Source organism: Canis lupus, chromosome 3, assembly GCF_003254725.2.
Source record: "Canis lupus dingo isolate Sandy chromosome 3, ASM325472v2, whole genome shotgun sequence".
Lineage (NCBI taxonomy): Eukaryota > Metazoa > Chordata > Mammalia > Carnivora > Canidae > Canis > Canis lupus.
This window is the reverse complement of record NC_064245.1, coordinates 72,523,368-72,535,967: the sequence shown is the minus strand read 5'-3', so window position 1 is coordinate 72,535,967 and position 12,600 is coordinate 72,523,368. Positions and strand designations below refer to the sequence as shown.

General features: G+C 35.1%; 1 protein-coding gene across 19 annotated transcripts in view; it reads left to right on the top strand.

Moving 5' to 3' along the window:
• The window catches only part of N4BP2 (NEDD4 binding protein 2), a 122,609-nt gene that overhangs the window by 26,219 nt on the left and 83,790 nt on the right, over positions 1-12,600 (top strand). For 13 of the 19 annotated variants that reach the window (XR_007409942.1, XR_007409943.1, XR_007409944.1 and 10 more), the window contains 3 exons: positions 1,495-1,834; positions 5,677-6,823; positions 7,391-7,515. Coding sequence is in view for 16 of the 19 variants with exons in the window: in XM_049108660.1 (XP_048964617.1) it covers positions 1,609-1,834; positions 5,677-6,823; positions 7,391-7,515 (1,498 nt within the window). In the remaining 3 variants the exon portion in view is untranslated. Of the gene's footprint in view, positions 1-1,494; positions 1,835-3,962; positions 4,056-5,676; positions 6,824-7,390; positions 7,516-12,600 lie in introns of those variants that run through there. The other 6 variants (XM_035714454.2, XM_035714453.2, XM_049108662.1 and 3 more) reach the window with 3 other exon arrangements.

The window sequence follows — 12,600 nt, the reverse complement described above, 5'->3', positions numbered from 1 at the left end:
GAAGGATTCTGGGGGAGAGTATATATCAAAGGCCAGCAGGGAGGTGTGGGCCACTGTAAGAATTTGAGCTTTCACTGAGTGACATAGAGAAGACTTTGATTCTTTCTGACTTGTGTGTTGTTGTATGTATGTATGTATGTATGTTGTGCATAGATCATTCTGGCTCATGTGTTGAAAATAGACTGCAGGAGACAAGAGTTGGAAGCAGAAAAAGCATTTAGGCCCCTGGAATATGAGTGAATGAGAACAGTTGCCAGACCAAATGGTTAGAGCAGATTTTGGGGAGATTATCAGACATTTCTTTTGGGATATGTTAAATTTGAAATGTTTATTAGATACATCTAAGTGGAGAAAAGCAAGTAGACTATCTGAGGTTCTCTAGATCAATGAGTCCCTGCCCTTGTGGAGCTTACTTATACTGTACTTGAATATGGGTGGTAAATACAATAAAAACAAATAAAACATATACCGTGTTAGAAGATAAGACTTCTGAGAAAATTCAAGTAAGGGAAGAAGGATAAGTGGTGTTGGAGACTGGCTTCTGGAGTGGGTGACATTTGAGTAATGATAGCAAGGTGTTGAGGAAATAGACTTTATACCTGAGAGAGCAGTAGTTTAGGAAGAGGGAGCCAAATGTAAAGTTTCCCATGGGGGAGTGTGGCTGGTGTGTTTGAAGAACAAGGAGGTAAGGTGTGGCTGGAATGACACTGAGCAAGGGAAAGAGGTTTAGGGATGACAGTACAGAAGTAACACATGTCTGGGTTATAGGCCATTTTAAGGGTTCTGAGTGAGATGGGAAGTCAGTAGATAGTCAAACAGAAGATACATGTGATCTGACCTATAGTTTATAACTGAGTCACTCTGATCGCTGTGCCTACATATAGAGAGAGACTGAAGGGAGATTGATTTGGAGACTTAATTCAGGCGACAGGCTGTGGTAGCAGTGAGATAGTGAGGTAAGGTCATATTCTGGATACATTTTGAGGGTTGCATTGACAAAATTTGTTTAGTGGTTGGATGTGGGATGAGAGGAGTTAGGAATTATTCTGAGATTTTTGAGTTGAGCATTTGGAAGAACAGAGCTGCATTAATTGAGATGGGAAAGACTGGGAAGAGCAGATGTGGAGGAGGTGATCAGGAGCTCAGTTTTGGACATGTTAAGTTTATGATGCCTATTAGACATCCAAATGTAGGTGCTCAGTAGGCATTGTCATTTATGAATACTGTTTTTAAAAATGAAATAATGACATTGAAACAGTGTGCTCACTGTTGGGAAAATTCATTTTATTTGTTAATATCTTAATCTTTTAACATGTTCAATCCTGGCAAAACTTGAATGTTTTGGAGAAAGTGTAAGAGGTTGTCTTACTGCTTTTTGGCTTTGCTATCAGAGTTGATGGTACTTCCGTAGTGTTAAATAAAGATGTCATTCCGATTTTAGCAATGGAAATACAACTATATAGTCTGAGTGTTTTTACTTGCTTTCTATTTTAGGTCCTATTACTGCTGGATTGTACAAGATATTTAACCGTGTTTTCTTTGAGGTATGACTTAAATATCAAACATCTTAAATAAGAAAAGGGGAACATTTTAGTTTTGGAAGTCAGAATGCCAAGGAGAAAGAAAAATCTTGGGGGAAATCCTTTTCGGAAGACTGCAAGCTCTCAGGAAGTTGTATCCAGTGTGGCTAGTCGTGAGGAGCCACCCACTACTCTTCCTTCCATGTGTGAGACAAAAGTTGATCGGGAGGAACTCTTCACCAGTATCTCAGAGATGTTTTCTGATCTGGACCCCGATGTAGTGTATTTGATGCTTTCTGAATGTGATTTCAAAGGTGAGAAAAAGTTTAGTTTGAACCCTTTGCATAGAATAAGAAGCCTTCATGTACTTTACCGCCAGTAGTAATATAGAAAAACAACTGCCATATTTCTCTTTTGTTAATTTATCGAGCACCTGTTATGGGCAAGGTACTAAGTTGGTATTGTGTTATGAGAAGAAAGCAGTTTTTTCTGCTCTCAAGAAATACACAGTTCTAGGTGTAAGATATATGTATAGATACTACATTCTGTGTTTTATTTCTTTTTATCTTCCCTCTAGAACAGGTTGGCACTATTAACATTTTGGACCAGATGATTCCTTGTTGTGAGTGGCTTTCCTGTGAATCATAGGATGTTTAGCAGCATCCCTGGCCTATACTCTCTAGTTGACAGTAGCAACCTTCAGTAGCCTGTTGTGGCAATTAAAAATGTGTCCACCTATTGTCATATGTCCCTTGGGGACCAGAATCATCCCCAATTGAGGACTGCTGTGTTAAGATGTAAGCTCCATAAAGACAGATTTTATAAAGTTTTTACTGCTGTATCCCCAGTCCCTAAAATAACAAATGATTCATACAGGACCTCAGTAAATATTTATTGAGTGAAAAAATCATTGTAATTGTGGGAATGAGAGCCGATTAGAAGTTGATATTATTAGAGTAGTGTTTCACAATACTGGCTTTGGAGTCAGGAAACTTGGGTTAGATTTCCAGTTCCGCTACTTAACCTCTCTGGGTCTGTTTTCTTATCTGTTAATGAGAAAAATAGTAGTATGTACCTCATAGGACTTTTTTTTGGTAAGAACTGAGGGTTTTTTTGTTTTTTTTTGGTTAAGTTTTCAATTTAGTATTATTAATAACTTATAATAAATTGGTGAGAAGTATGTTTACAGACAAACTTTCAAAGTTGACTGAGTAAATTAAATGTTGATGCTTAGTGTTACTATTGGCCATGATTAGTATAAGATAAAATTTTTCTAGATTGGGGAAGTTTTGCTAATGCATGAAAATTCATTTTTATTCATTACATGGACTGTGATGAGAATATATTAACTATCCTGTTATGTGTGCAAAAAAACAGTTTTCAGCAGTCCACATTATGCTCAAAAATGATACTGTATAGAGTTTTATGTACGACTTTTTTATGTACTACTTTTTTATTTCCTGATGTTGAGGTGTTTAAAATTTGTTTCACATATACTAACCTAGTAATGAGGAACGACAAGAAAAATATATTACCCTTACATCCTAACAGAAAACATTTTTCTTTTCCAGGATCTTCTCTACACCTTATTTATAAATACTGATATTTTGAGTAGTCTGAATAAATAGTGTTAATGAAACTACATATTCTGCTTTTTAAACCTAACATAAACATTTTTTTCAGTGTTGCTGTGATCTTTGTATTTATTTTTAATAGCTTTCTAATATCCCACTTAATTGTGCTCTGATTTTTAAATTATATATAAGTTTTTCATGAATAATTAATACAGCAGAGGACATCTTGGTACAAATCATTTTTCCCTTCTTTTGGCTTTTTTTCTTAGTTTCAACGTTTTATTTTTGTATGTCACAAGGTAAGAACAGTTTTCAGTTCTTGGAAACATACCTGTAAATTGCCTACCAAAGAGGTGTGCCCTTTCAGCATTTAGTATTAAAGATTTTAATAGGAATAAAATTTTGCTTTTTCTTATTTTTTTTCCTTTAAATAAACAAGGTTATTGAGCATTTTTATAGATGGTTGTTTATTGATTTTTATGTTCTTGTGTGAATTGTTTATTCATATATTTTTTGTTTTATACCATTGGTTTAATTTTTTCCAACACTCTGTGTAAAGACTTTTCTTTTGTGATATATATATATATATATATATATATATATATATATATAATGATCTTTTGCTTATTTTTACTTAATACTGTTTTTTATTATATACATGTTAATTTTTTGGGTTGATCTTGGGGTTTTTCTATTATATAAATTTTCTTCATAGAAATACTTATGTTTGCTTGTGTGCTTGCTTTCTCCCCCCCCCCCCCCCCCCCCCATGTATAGGGCTTCTAACCTTTGTACTATTGCTATAATCTCCTAACTGGTATCTTTGCCAGGCTTGTCCCTCCAATCCCTCTTTGTTTTTCTTCTTAAGGGAACATTAATTGGGTGCTTACTAGGTGCCAGTCCTTGTGCACAGCACATTTTCATGGATTATGTCATTTAATCCTCACAACAACCCTATGAGGTAGGTACTTTTATTATCCCCATATTGCACATGAGAAAATCAAGACTTTGGAAAGTTCAGTAATTTGTTCAAAGGGTCATAGCCAGCAAGTAGGGATTGAAGTTTGGTTTTCTGAGTCCAGACCAGAGCTGTTACTCCTGTGCTGTGCTTCCTTTCCCTATTTATTTTCCTTAAAACAAAGTACAGAAATAAGCAAAACTCCAAACTTCAAATGTCTAACAATTCTAATTCTGTATTTGTGTTAGGACAGAAAGAGCTCAGCATTGGAGTCAGACATACCAGTCCTGGCTCTGTCACTTAATATATGTGTGACTTGGGTTAAGGTTAATGTACTTTTCGAACTTCATTTTCTTCATCTATTTGCTAGAAATACTATACCTCACAGTATTATTTGAGGGCTCATTGAGGTGATACATACAAAGTGCCTAGCTCAAATTTGGTGACAGGTAGTTTCCCTAGAAGGTAAAATTGGTATGTCCTACCATGACATATAGCACTCTTGCCAGTTCCACTTGCTCTTTTTTCCAGTTTTGTCTCCTTTTATTACCATACTGCTGTGTACCCACATTCCAACCAACTTCTCTTAATACCTTAAACATGCTTTGTGTTTTCAAGATTGGCTTTCCCTTTCCCTCCTTTGACAAGTTTCTTTTTAATCTTCAAGTCCCAGATCACATATTACCTTATGTGGAATCTTCCTTATTCTCTTATAAGGCTGCTATGGCATTTGTGTATTACTAAAAGTGTGCATTATTTAATCTATATTTATATTACAATGTAATTGTCTTCTAATTTAATTATCTTTAATTGCCTCATTAGACTGCAAAAAATCCCTTAAGTGTAGTAAAAACTATGTCTTATTTACTTTGAACAAAGTATGTCTGATACGTAATACATGCTAATAGCTTTTTTTGGTATTAAATGAAATTCATTGCATAAACTATATAAACAAATCAGATTTACAGGAGAGTACTTAAAAATGCTTAATTTTTAAAAAGATGGGCAATAGCTAAATTTTGAATAAGTTAACGGATTTTTGGGTCTTTTAAAAGTTTTTTTATTTTTTATTTTTTGGTGTTTGGGTCTTTATAAATAACCATAATATATGCAATTATAGATACTTATAGTTTATAGATATTATTTTGTTTTACTTAAATTTATCAGGGATTGTCTACTTGGTGGCAGTTTATTATCCTAGTTTATTTATTTATTTTTTTAAAAATTTTATTTATTTATTTATTTCTGATAGTCACAGAGAGAGAGAGAGAGAGAGAGGCAGAGACATAGGCAGAGGGAGAAGCAGGCTCCATGCACCGGGAGCCCGATGTGGGATTCGATACCCGGTCTCCAGGATCATGCCCTGGACCAAAAGTAGGCCCCAAACCGCCACGCCACCCAGGGATCCCTATTATCCTAGTTTATTATAGTTTGTCTGATAGTAACATAATTGCATGACTCCATCATTCAAACTTTGCATTGATACAGACTTGTGTATTAGTAAAATGTTAATTAAAAATGACTTGAATATTTATAAATTTCTGTATTCAGTACAAAAAGTATAATTTTACATGGATTTTATTTACTGTTTTCAATACAACTATATATTGCTCTTCTTGTACAGTTGAAAATGCAATGGATTGTCTATTAGAATTATCTGCCACTGATGCCAAGGTAGAAGAATCATCTTCAAAAAGCTTTGTTGCCTCCGAGAACCAAGTAAGTGCTGTGGGACGTGAAATAATGGAAAAATATACTCCTGAAGAAGAGAGGGAAGATTCAAAAATGGATTCATTTTTGGACATGCAGCTAACTGAAGACTTGGATTCCTTAATACAGAATGCTTTTGAGAAATTGAACTCTTCTCCTGATGACCAAGTATACTCATTTTTGCCTTTGCAAGGTGTTAATAGTTTTAGTGACCCGAGTGCATTTATAAATTCAGATTCAAGTAATATGACTCCCATTCTTTCTACACAGAATATGGATTTGGACAGTGAAAATTTAGAGAATTCTGCCTCTGCGTTAAGTTCAAACACCTTAATTTCACATTCTGTTTCTGATGAGTCCAAAAATTTTATAAAGGATGACGTATTGGCATTGGAAGATCCTCTTCTCAGTAGTTCTTTAAATGTAGCAAATAACACTATGGTGAGTAGTAGCAATCTCAGTCAAAGGCAGAAAGAGCTTTTAGAATCTGAGTGTGTTGAGACTCCGTTCTCTCAAGCCCCTGTAGATTTGGATGCCAGTGAACCTCAGGCTCCTTTAAGCCTTACTGCGCAAAATTTGGGGCTTGATTTACTAGGTACAAGTGGGGATCAGAAATCTGCCTCTGTCCCCGATGCATTTGTACCTTCTGAAGAATTCAGTTTCAAACCACACAAACATACTGAACTTCCGTCAAAGGGGAAAGATGTGAATTACTGTCCTGTACTTACCCCTCTCCCTCTGCTGCTGCCTCCTCCTCCACCTCCACCAATGTGGAATCCAATGATTCCTGCTTTTGACCTCTTTCAAGGAAATCATGGCTTTGTAGCTCCTGTTGTAACCACCGCTACGCACTGGAGACCGGTCAGCTACACGTTTCCCCCTCCAGTTATTTCTCACACTTCCCCAACAAAGGTATGGAGAAATAAAGAGGGAACAAGTGCTTATCAAGTACAAGAAACCCCAGTTTCTCAGATCGTAAGAAAGAAGACATCATCTTATGTTGGACTAGTTCTTGTTCTCCTCAGAGGGCTTCCGGGATCAGGAAAATCTTTTTTGGCAAGGTATGAGGTTTAATTGAATTTTTAAAAAGTATAATACTTGAACCTGAACATTTATGATGGAGAGTATGAACATGTGAAATCCTTTTGTTTAATAGAGATGTTAGTAACTGCTAAGATCTTTTCTTTTTACTATTTTTTTCTTTGTAGCTAATATCAGCATTCTTTTCTCCAAAAATTTTTATTGAATTCTTTTATCTTAGAATATCATTTTGGGAGATAAGAAGAAAAATTTAAAGATAATTCCAAGATTACGAGCTTCTGAAATCAGTAGAAATAGCTTTATGTGAAAGAGAACTAGTTTGGGAAGAAAAGTTCAACTTTGATTATAGAATTAAAAAGCCATGACTGATTTTGAATTCAAGAAATAAAATAGACTTGTTTTAGTTCAGTTTTCTTGGGTATCAGACTTCTGCCTAGAGGTTTTCCAGTATGATTTGTCTGGATATTATTATATTCTCACTTTTAAGTAACAGTACGAGTTCTTTATTTGAATTACGGCTTTGTAAAAATTAGGAGAGGGAATTTAGAAGAAAAATTAATAAAAATAATTCCATTTGTCATTCACAGGACTTTGCAAGAGGATAATCCAAGTGGAATTATTCTTAGTACTGATGATTATTTTTACATAAATGGGCAGTATCAGTTTGATGTAAAGTACCTAGGAGAAGCACACGACTGGAACCAGAATCGTGGTAAGAATAGACAATAGATTTTGGGTAATACTAAGAGCAATATAAAATATGTGTATTTTGAGAGATACACAGTTTTTAGAAAGTTAAAATCCCCTTCATTTTGTTTTAAAAATTTTATTTTTTTAAATTATTTATTCATGAGAGACAGTGACAGAGACACAGGCAGAGGGAGAAGCAGGCTCCATGCAGGGAGCCTGATGTGGGACTCAATCCCGGTCTCCAGGATCATGCCCTGGGCCAAAGGCAGACGCTAAACTGCTGAGCTACCCAGGGATCCCTCCCCTTCATTTTTTTTAAAGATTTCATTTACTTGAGAGAGAGAGAGAAATCATGAATGGGTGAGGGGCAGAGGGAGGGAGAAACAGACTTCCCACTGAGCAGGGCCCCACTCTGGGCTCCATCCCAGGACCCCAGAAGGTAGATGCTTAACCGACTGAGCCAGCTAGGTGCCCCCTCATTTAATTGTTAAACTGAATTATTTATTCAACTATATATAACATAAAAAATTATAACAAGTTACATAGCAAGAGGTGAAAGAGGTAGTCTTATTTTTTTTAAAGATTTTATTTTATTTATTTGTTCATGAGATACACACAGAGAGAGGCAGAGACATAGGCAGATAGAGAAGCAGGCTCCCCTTGGGGAGAAGCAGGCTTCTCGCAGGGAGCTTGATGGAGGACTCGATCCCAGAACCCCGGGACCATGACCTGAGCCAAAGGCAGACATTCTACCACTGAGCCACCACCCATGTGTCCCAGAGGTAGTCTTATCTCACAGAATTGTTATGAGGATTAAACAAGTTAATTTTTGTAAAATGCTTAGAACATGGCATGGCATGTTTTGGTTTTATTCTTTATTTTTTTAGTTTAATCAATGGAGATGTTGTCAAAAGTGTATCAGATTTTCTATATGGGTCTCAGAATAGTTCAAGATGTCTCCAGTTCTCTGGTGTGCTTTGGTTCCTATTTCCTAATAGGAAATATTTCCTGTGTTGCTAATCGCTACTCTTTTCTAGATTGATTTTTTTGTTATGGGGTGACAGTGGGAGAGTAAAAACGGATCTCCTCAAACTGAAGAGTAGGGAGCTTAACTTAATTGGATTATTTGTTTTTGGAGTGTTGAGTTGTATAAATTCTTTATATGTGTTTGGATATTAACCATTTATCAGATATGTCATTTGCAAATATATTCTCTCATTCGGTAGGTTGCCTTTTAATTGTGTAGATTGTTTTTTCTTTCTTTCTTTCTTTCTTTCTTTCTTTCTTTCTTTCTTTCTTTCTTTCTTTCTTTCTTTCTTTCGTAGATTGTTTTCTTTGGTGAGCAGACACCTTTTATTTTGACGTAATCCCAATAGTTCATTTTTGCTTTCATTTTTCTTGCCTCAGGAGACCTATCTAGAAAAATGTTGCTACGGTGGATATCAGAGAAATTATTGTCTTGTGCTCTTTAGGATTTTTATGATTTCAGGTCTCACATAAAGGTTTCTAATCCATTTTGAGGGTTTTTTTTTTTTGTGTGTGTATGGTGAAAGAAAGTGGTTTAGTTTCATTCTTTTGCATGTTGTCCTGTATTTCCAGCACCATTTGAAGAGATTTTTTTCTTATTGTATATTCATTTCTTCTTCATTGAAGATTAATTGGCCATATAATTATGAGTTTTATTTACTTATTTATTTTCTGTTCCATTGACCTGTGTTTTTCTTTTTATGCTAGGTCCAGACTATTTTAATTACTATCACTTTGTCTTGTAGTTTGAAATTGGAATTGTGATACCTCTAGTTATGTTTCTGTTTTTCAAGATTGCTTGGCTTATTTGAGGTCTTTTATGGTTCCATACAAATTTTAGGATTTTTTGTTTTAGTTCTGTGAAAAATGCTCTTGGTATTTTGATAGGGATTGCATTAAATCTGTAGATTGCTTTGGGTAGTATAGACATTTTAACAGTATTTTTCTTCTAGCCCGTGAGCATGGAATACCTTTCCACATTTCTTTGTATCATCTTGAATTTCTTTCATCAGTGTTTTACAGTTTTCAGAGTATAGGTCTTTCACTTCTTTGGCTGAGTTTATTCCTAGGTACTGTATTGTTTTTGGTGCAATTATAGATGGGATTGTTTTCTTAATTTTACTTTCTGCTTCATTATTAGAGTATAGAGTGCAGCATGTTTCTGTACAGTGAATTTGTATTTTGTGACTTTGCTGAATTCAGTTACCAGTTCTGGTAGTTTTTTGGTTTTCTATATATAGTATCTCATGTCATCTGTAGATACTGTGAGTTTTACTTCTTCCTTATAATTTGGGTGCCTTTTATTTTTTCTTATTTCTTGTCTGATTGCTGTGGCCAGGACTTCCAGTAATATGTTGAATAAAAGTGGTGAGAGTGGATATCCTTGTCTTGTTCCTGATCTTAGAGCAAAAGCTCTCAGTTTTTTAGCATTGGATATGATGATGGCTGTGGATTTTTCAAATAAGGCCTTTGTTATGTTGAGGTATGTTCCATTTAGACCTACTTTGCAGATGACTTTCCTTGTGTATGGTGGTTGTACTTTGTCAAATGCTTCTGCATCTATTGAAATGATCTATGATTTTTATCCTTTCTCTTATTGATGTGATGTATCATGTTGATTGTTTTGCAAATACTGAACTACTCTGGCAACCCAGGAATGGATTCCACTTTATCGTGGTGTATGATTTTTTTAAATGTATTGTTGGCCTTTTTTTTTTTTTTTTAATGTATTGTTGGATTTTGTTGAGAGTTTTTACATTTATATCCATGAGTGATATTGACTTGTATTTCTCTTTTTTGTGGTGCTTATCTTATTTTGGTATCAGGATAATGCTTGCCTCAGAATGAATTTGGAAGTTTTCCTTCCTCTTCTATTTTTTGGAATAGTTTGAGCAGAATGGGTTTTAACTATTCTTTAAATGTGAAGCCATCTGGTCCTTGACTTTTGTTTTTTGGGAATTTTTTGATTAGTGATTCAATTTCATTGCTGATAATTAGTATGCTCAAAATTTCTATTTCTTCTTGCTTTAGTTTTTGTTAGGTAATATGTCTCGAAGAATTTATTCATTTTTTCTAAGTTGTGCAGTTTGTTGACCTGTAGGTTTTCATAATCTGAAACAATTGTTTATATTTTTGTGGTGGTGATTGTTATTTATTTCTCCTCTTCCTTTCATGATTTTGTATATTTGGATCCTCTCTTTTTCGATGAGTCTGGCTGGAGGTTTATTAATTTTGTTGATCTTTTCGAAGAACCAGCTCAGGGTTCATTGATCTGTCCTATTATTTTTTTCGTTTCTGTATCATTTATTTCTGTTCTGATCTTTGTCATTTCCTCCCTTTTGCTAGGTTTGAGTTTTGTCTCCTTTTTCTAGCTTCTTAGTCTTTGTTATTTTTTTTATTTTTATTTTTTAAATTAAATTTAATTTTTTAATTCTACCATTCTTTTTTTTAAGATTCTATTTATTTATTCATGAGAGACAGAGGCAGAGGGAGAAGCAAGCAGGCTCCATGCAGGGAGCTCCATGTGGGACTGGATCCTGGGACTTCAGGGTCAACGCCCTGGGCCAAAGGCAGGTGCTAAACCCCTGAGCCACCCAGGGATCCCAGTCTTTGTTATTTTTAAATTAGGTTCTTTGCTTTCTTATTATTGAGTTGTAAGAGAGTACAGGGAACTTTTAAAACTTCCACGTAATTTCCTTGTAAGGCTTATTTATTGTGCTTCATTATTAATTTTGTGAATGGCCTAATTCCTTGGGAAGAAAGGTAGTTTTTTTAGAAAAATCTCTTGTACAACAGTATAGTGTTTTCTTTATTGCAGATTATTATGTCTTTTTGCATGTGTTTGTTTGTATTTTGTGCTTGTTTATTTTAAAACTTTATTTTGGAATAATTTTTGATATATGGGTAGGTTGCAAAGGCAATATGGAGTTACTGTATACCTGTCACCCATTTCCCTCTAATGTTAGCATCTTATTTAACCATGGTACATTTGTCAAGACTAAGAGATTAACAATGGTGTACTACTGTTAACTAATATTAAACTCCAGACTTTATTTGAATATTAGTTTTTATTTAAAAAAGTTTTTTAATTAATTAATTTTTAAAATAATTTTTGTTTTTAATTGGGCTCCATACCCAACATGGGGCTTGAACTCACAACTCTGGGATTAAGAATTGCATGCTCTACTGACTGAGGCAGCCAGGCACACATGGATATTAGTTTTTCTTTCTTTCTTCCTTCCTTTTTTTTTTTTTTTAAAGATTTTATTTATTTGAGAGAGTGAGTAAGAAAGCACAAGCAGGAAGAGTGGCAGGCAAAGGGAGAGGGAGAAGCAGGTTCCCTGCTTAGCAGGGGTGTGGGACTCTATCCCAGGAACCTGGGAGCTGACCTGAGCTGAAGGTAGATGCTTAACTGACTGAGCCACCCAGGTGCCCCTGGATATTAGTTTTTCTACTAAGGTTCTTTTCCCATGTGGAATCTTATACAGGATACCACATTGCTTTTAGCATAGTTGTTTTTATGATATGATTTTTCCCCCCACATTTATGCTGTTTATATATGTAACACATAAAACTTAGTTTTATAAAAAACAAAAAACAAAACAAAACAAAAAACTTAGTTTTATAATTTTCTCTGATTATACCTTTTTTTTTCTTAAGATTTTATTTATTCATGAGAGACACACAGAGAGAGAGGCAGAGACATAGGCAGAGGGAGAAGCAGGCTCCATGCAGGAAGCCTGATGCAGGACTTGATCCCAGGACTCTGGGATACACCCTGAGCCAAAGGCAGAGGCTCAACTGCTGAGCCACCCAGATGTCCCTGATTATAACTTTAGTATTTATTACTTATAATCCAATATTTACTGGTACTTTAATTTTTTATATGCTCAAAAGTGATTTTTAGAAGGAAAGTTTGGGGTGCCTGGGTGGCTCAGTTGTTTAAACATTTAACTCTTGATTTTGGCTCAGGTTGTGATTTCATGGTCGTGGGATCAAGCCTGGCTGGCGTTGGACTCTGAGCTGGGTGTGGAGTTTACTTGGGATTCTCTCTTTCTTTCTCCTATTGCTCCTTCCTCTC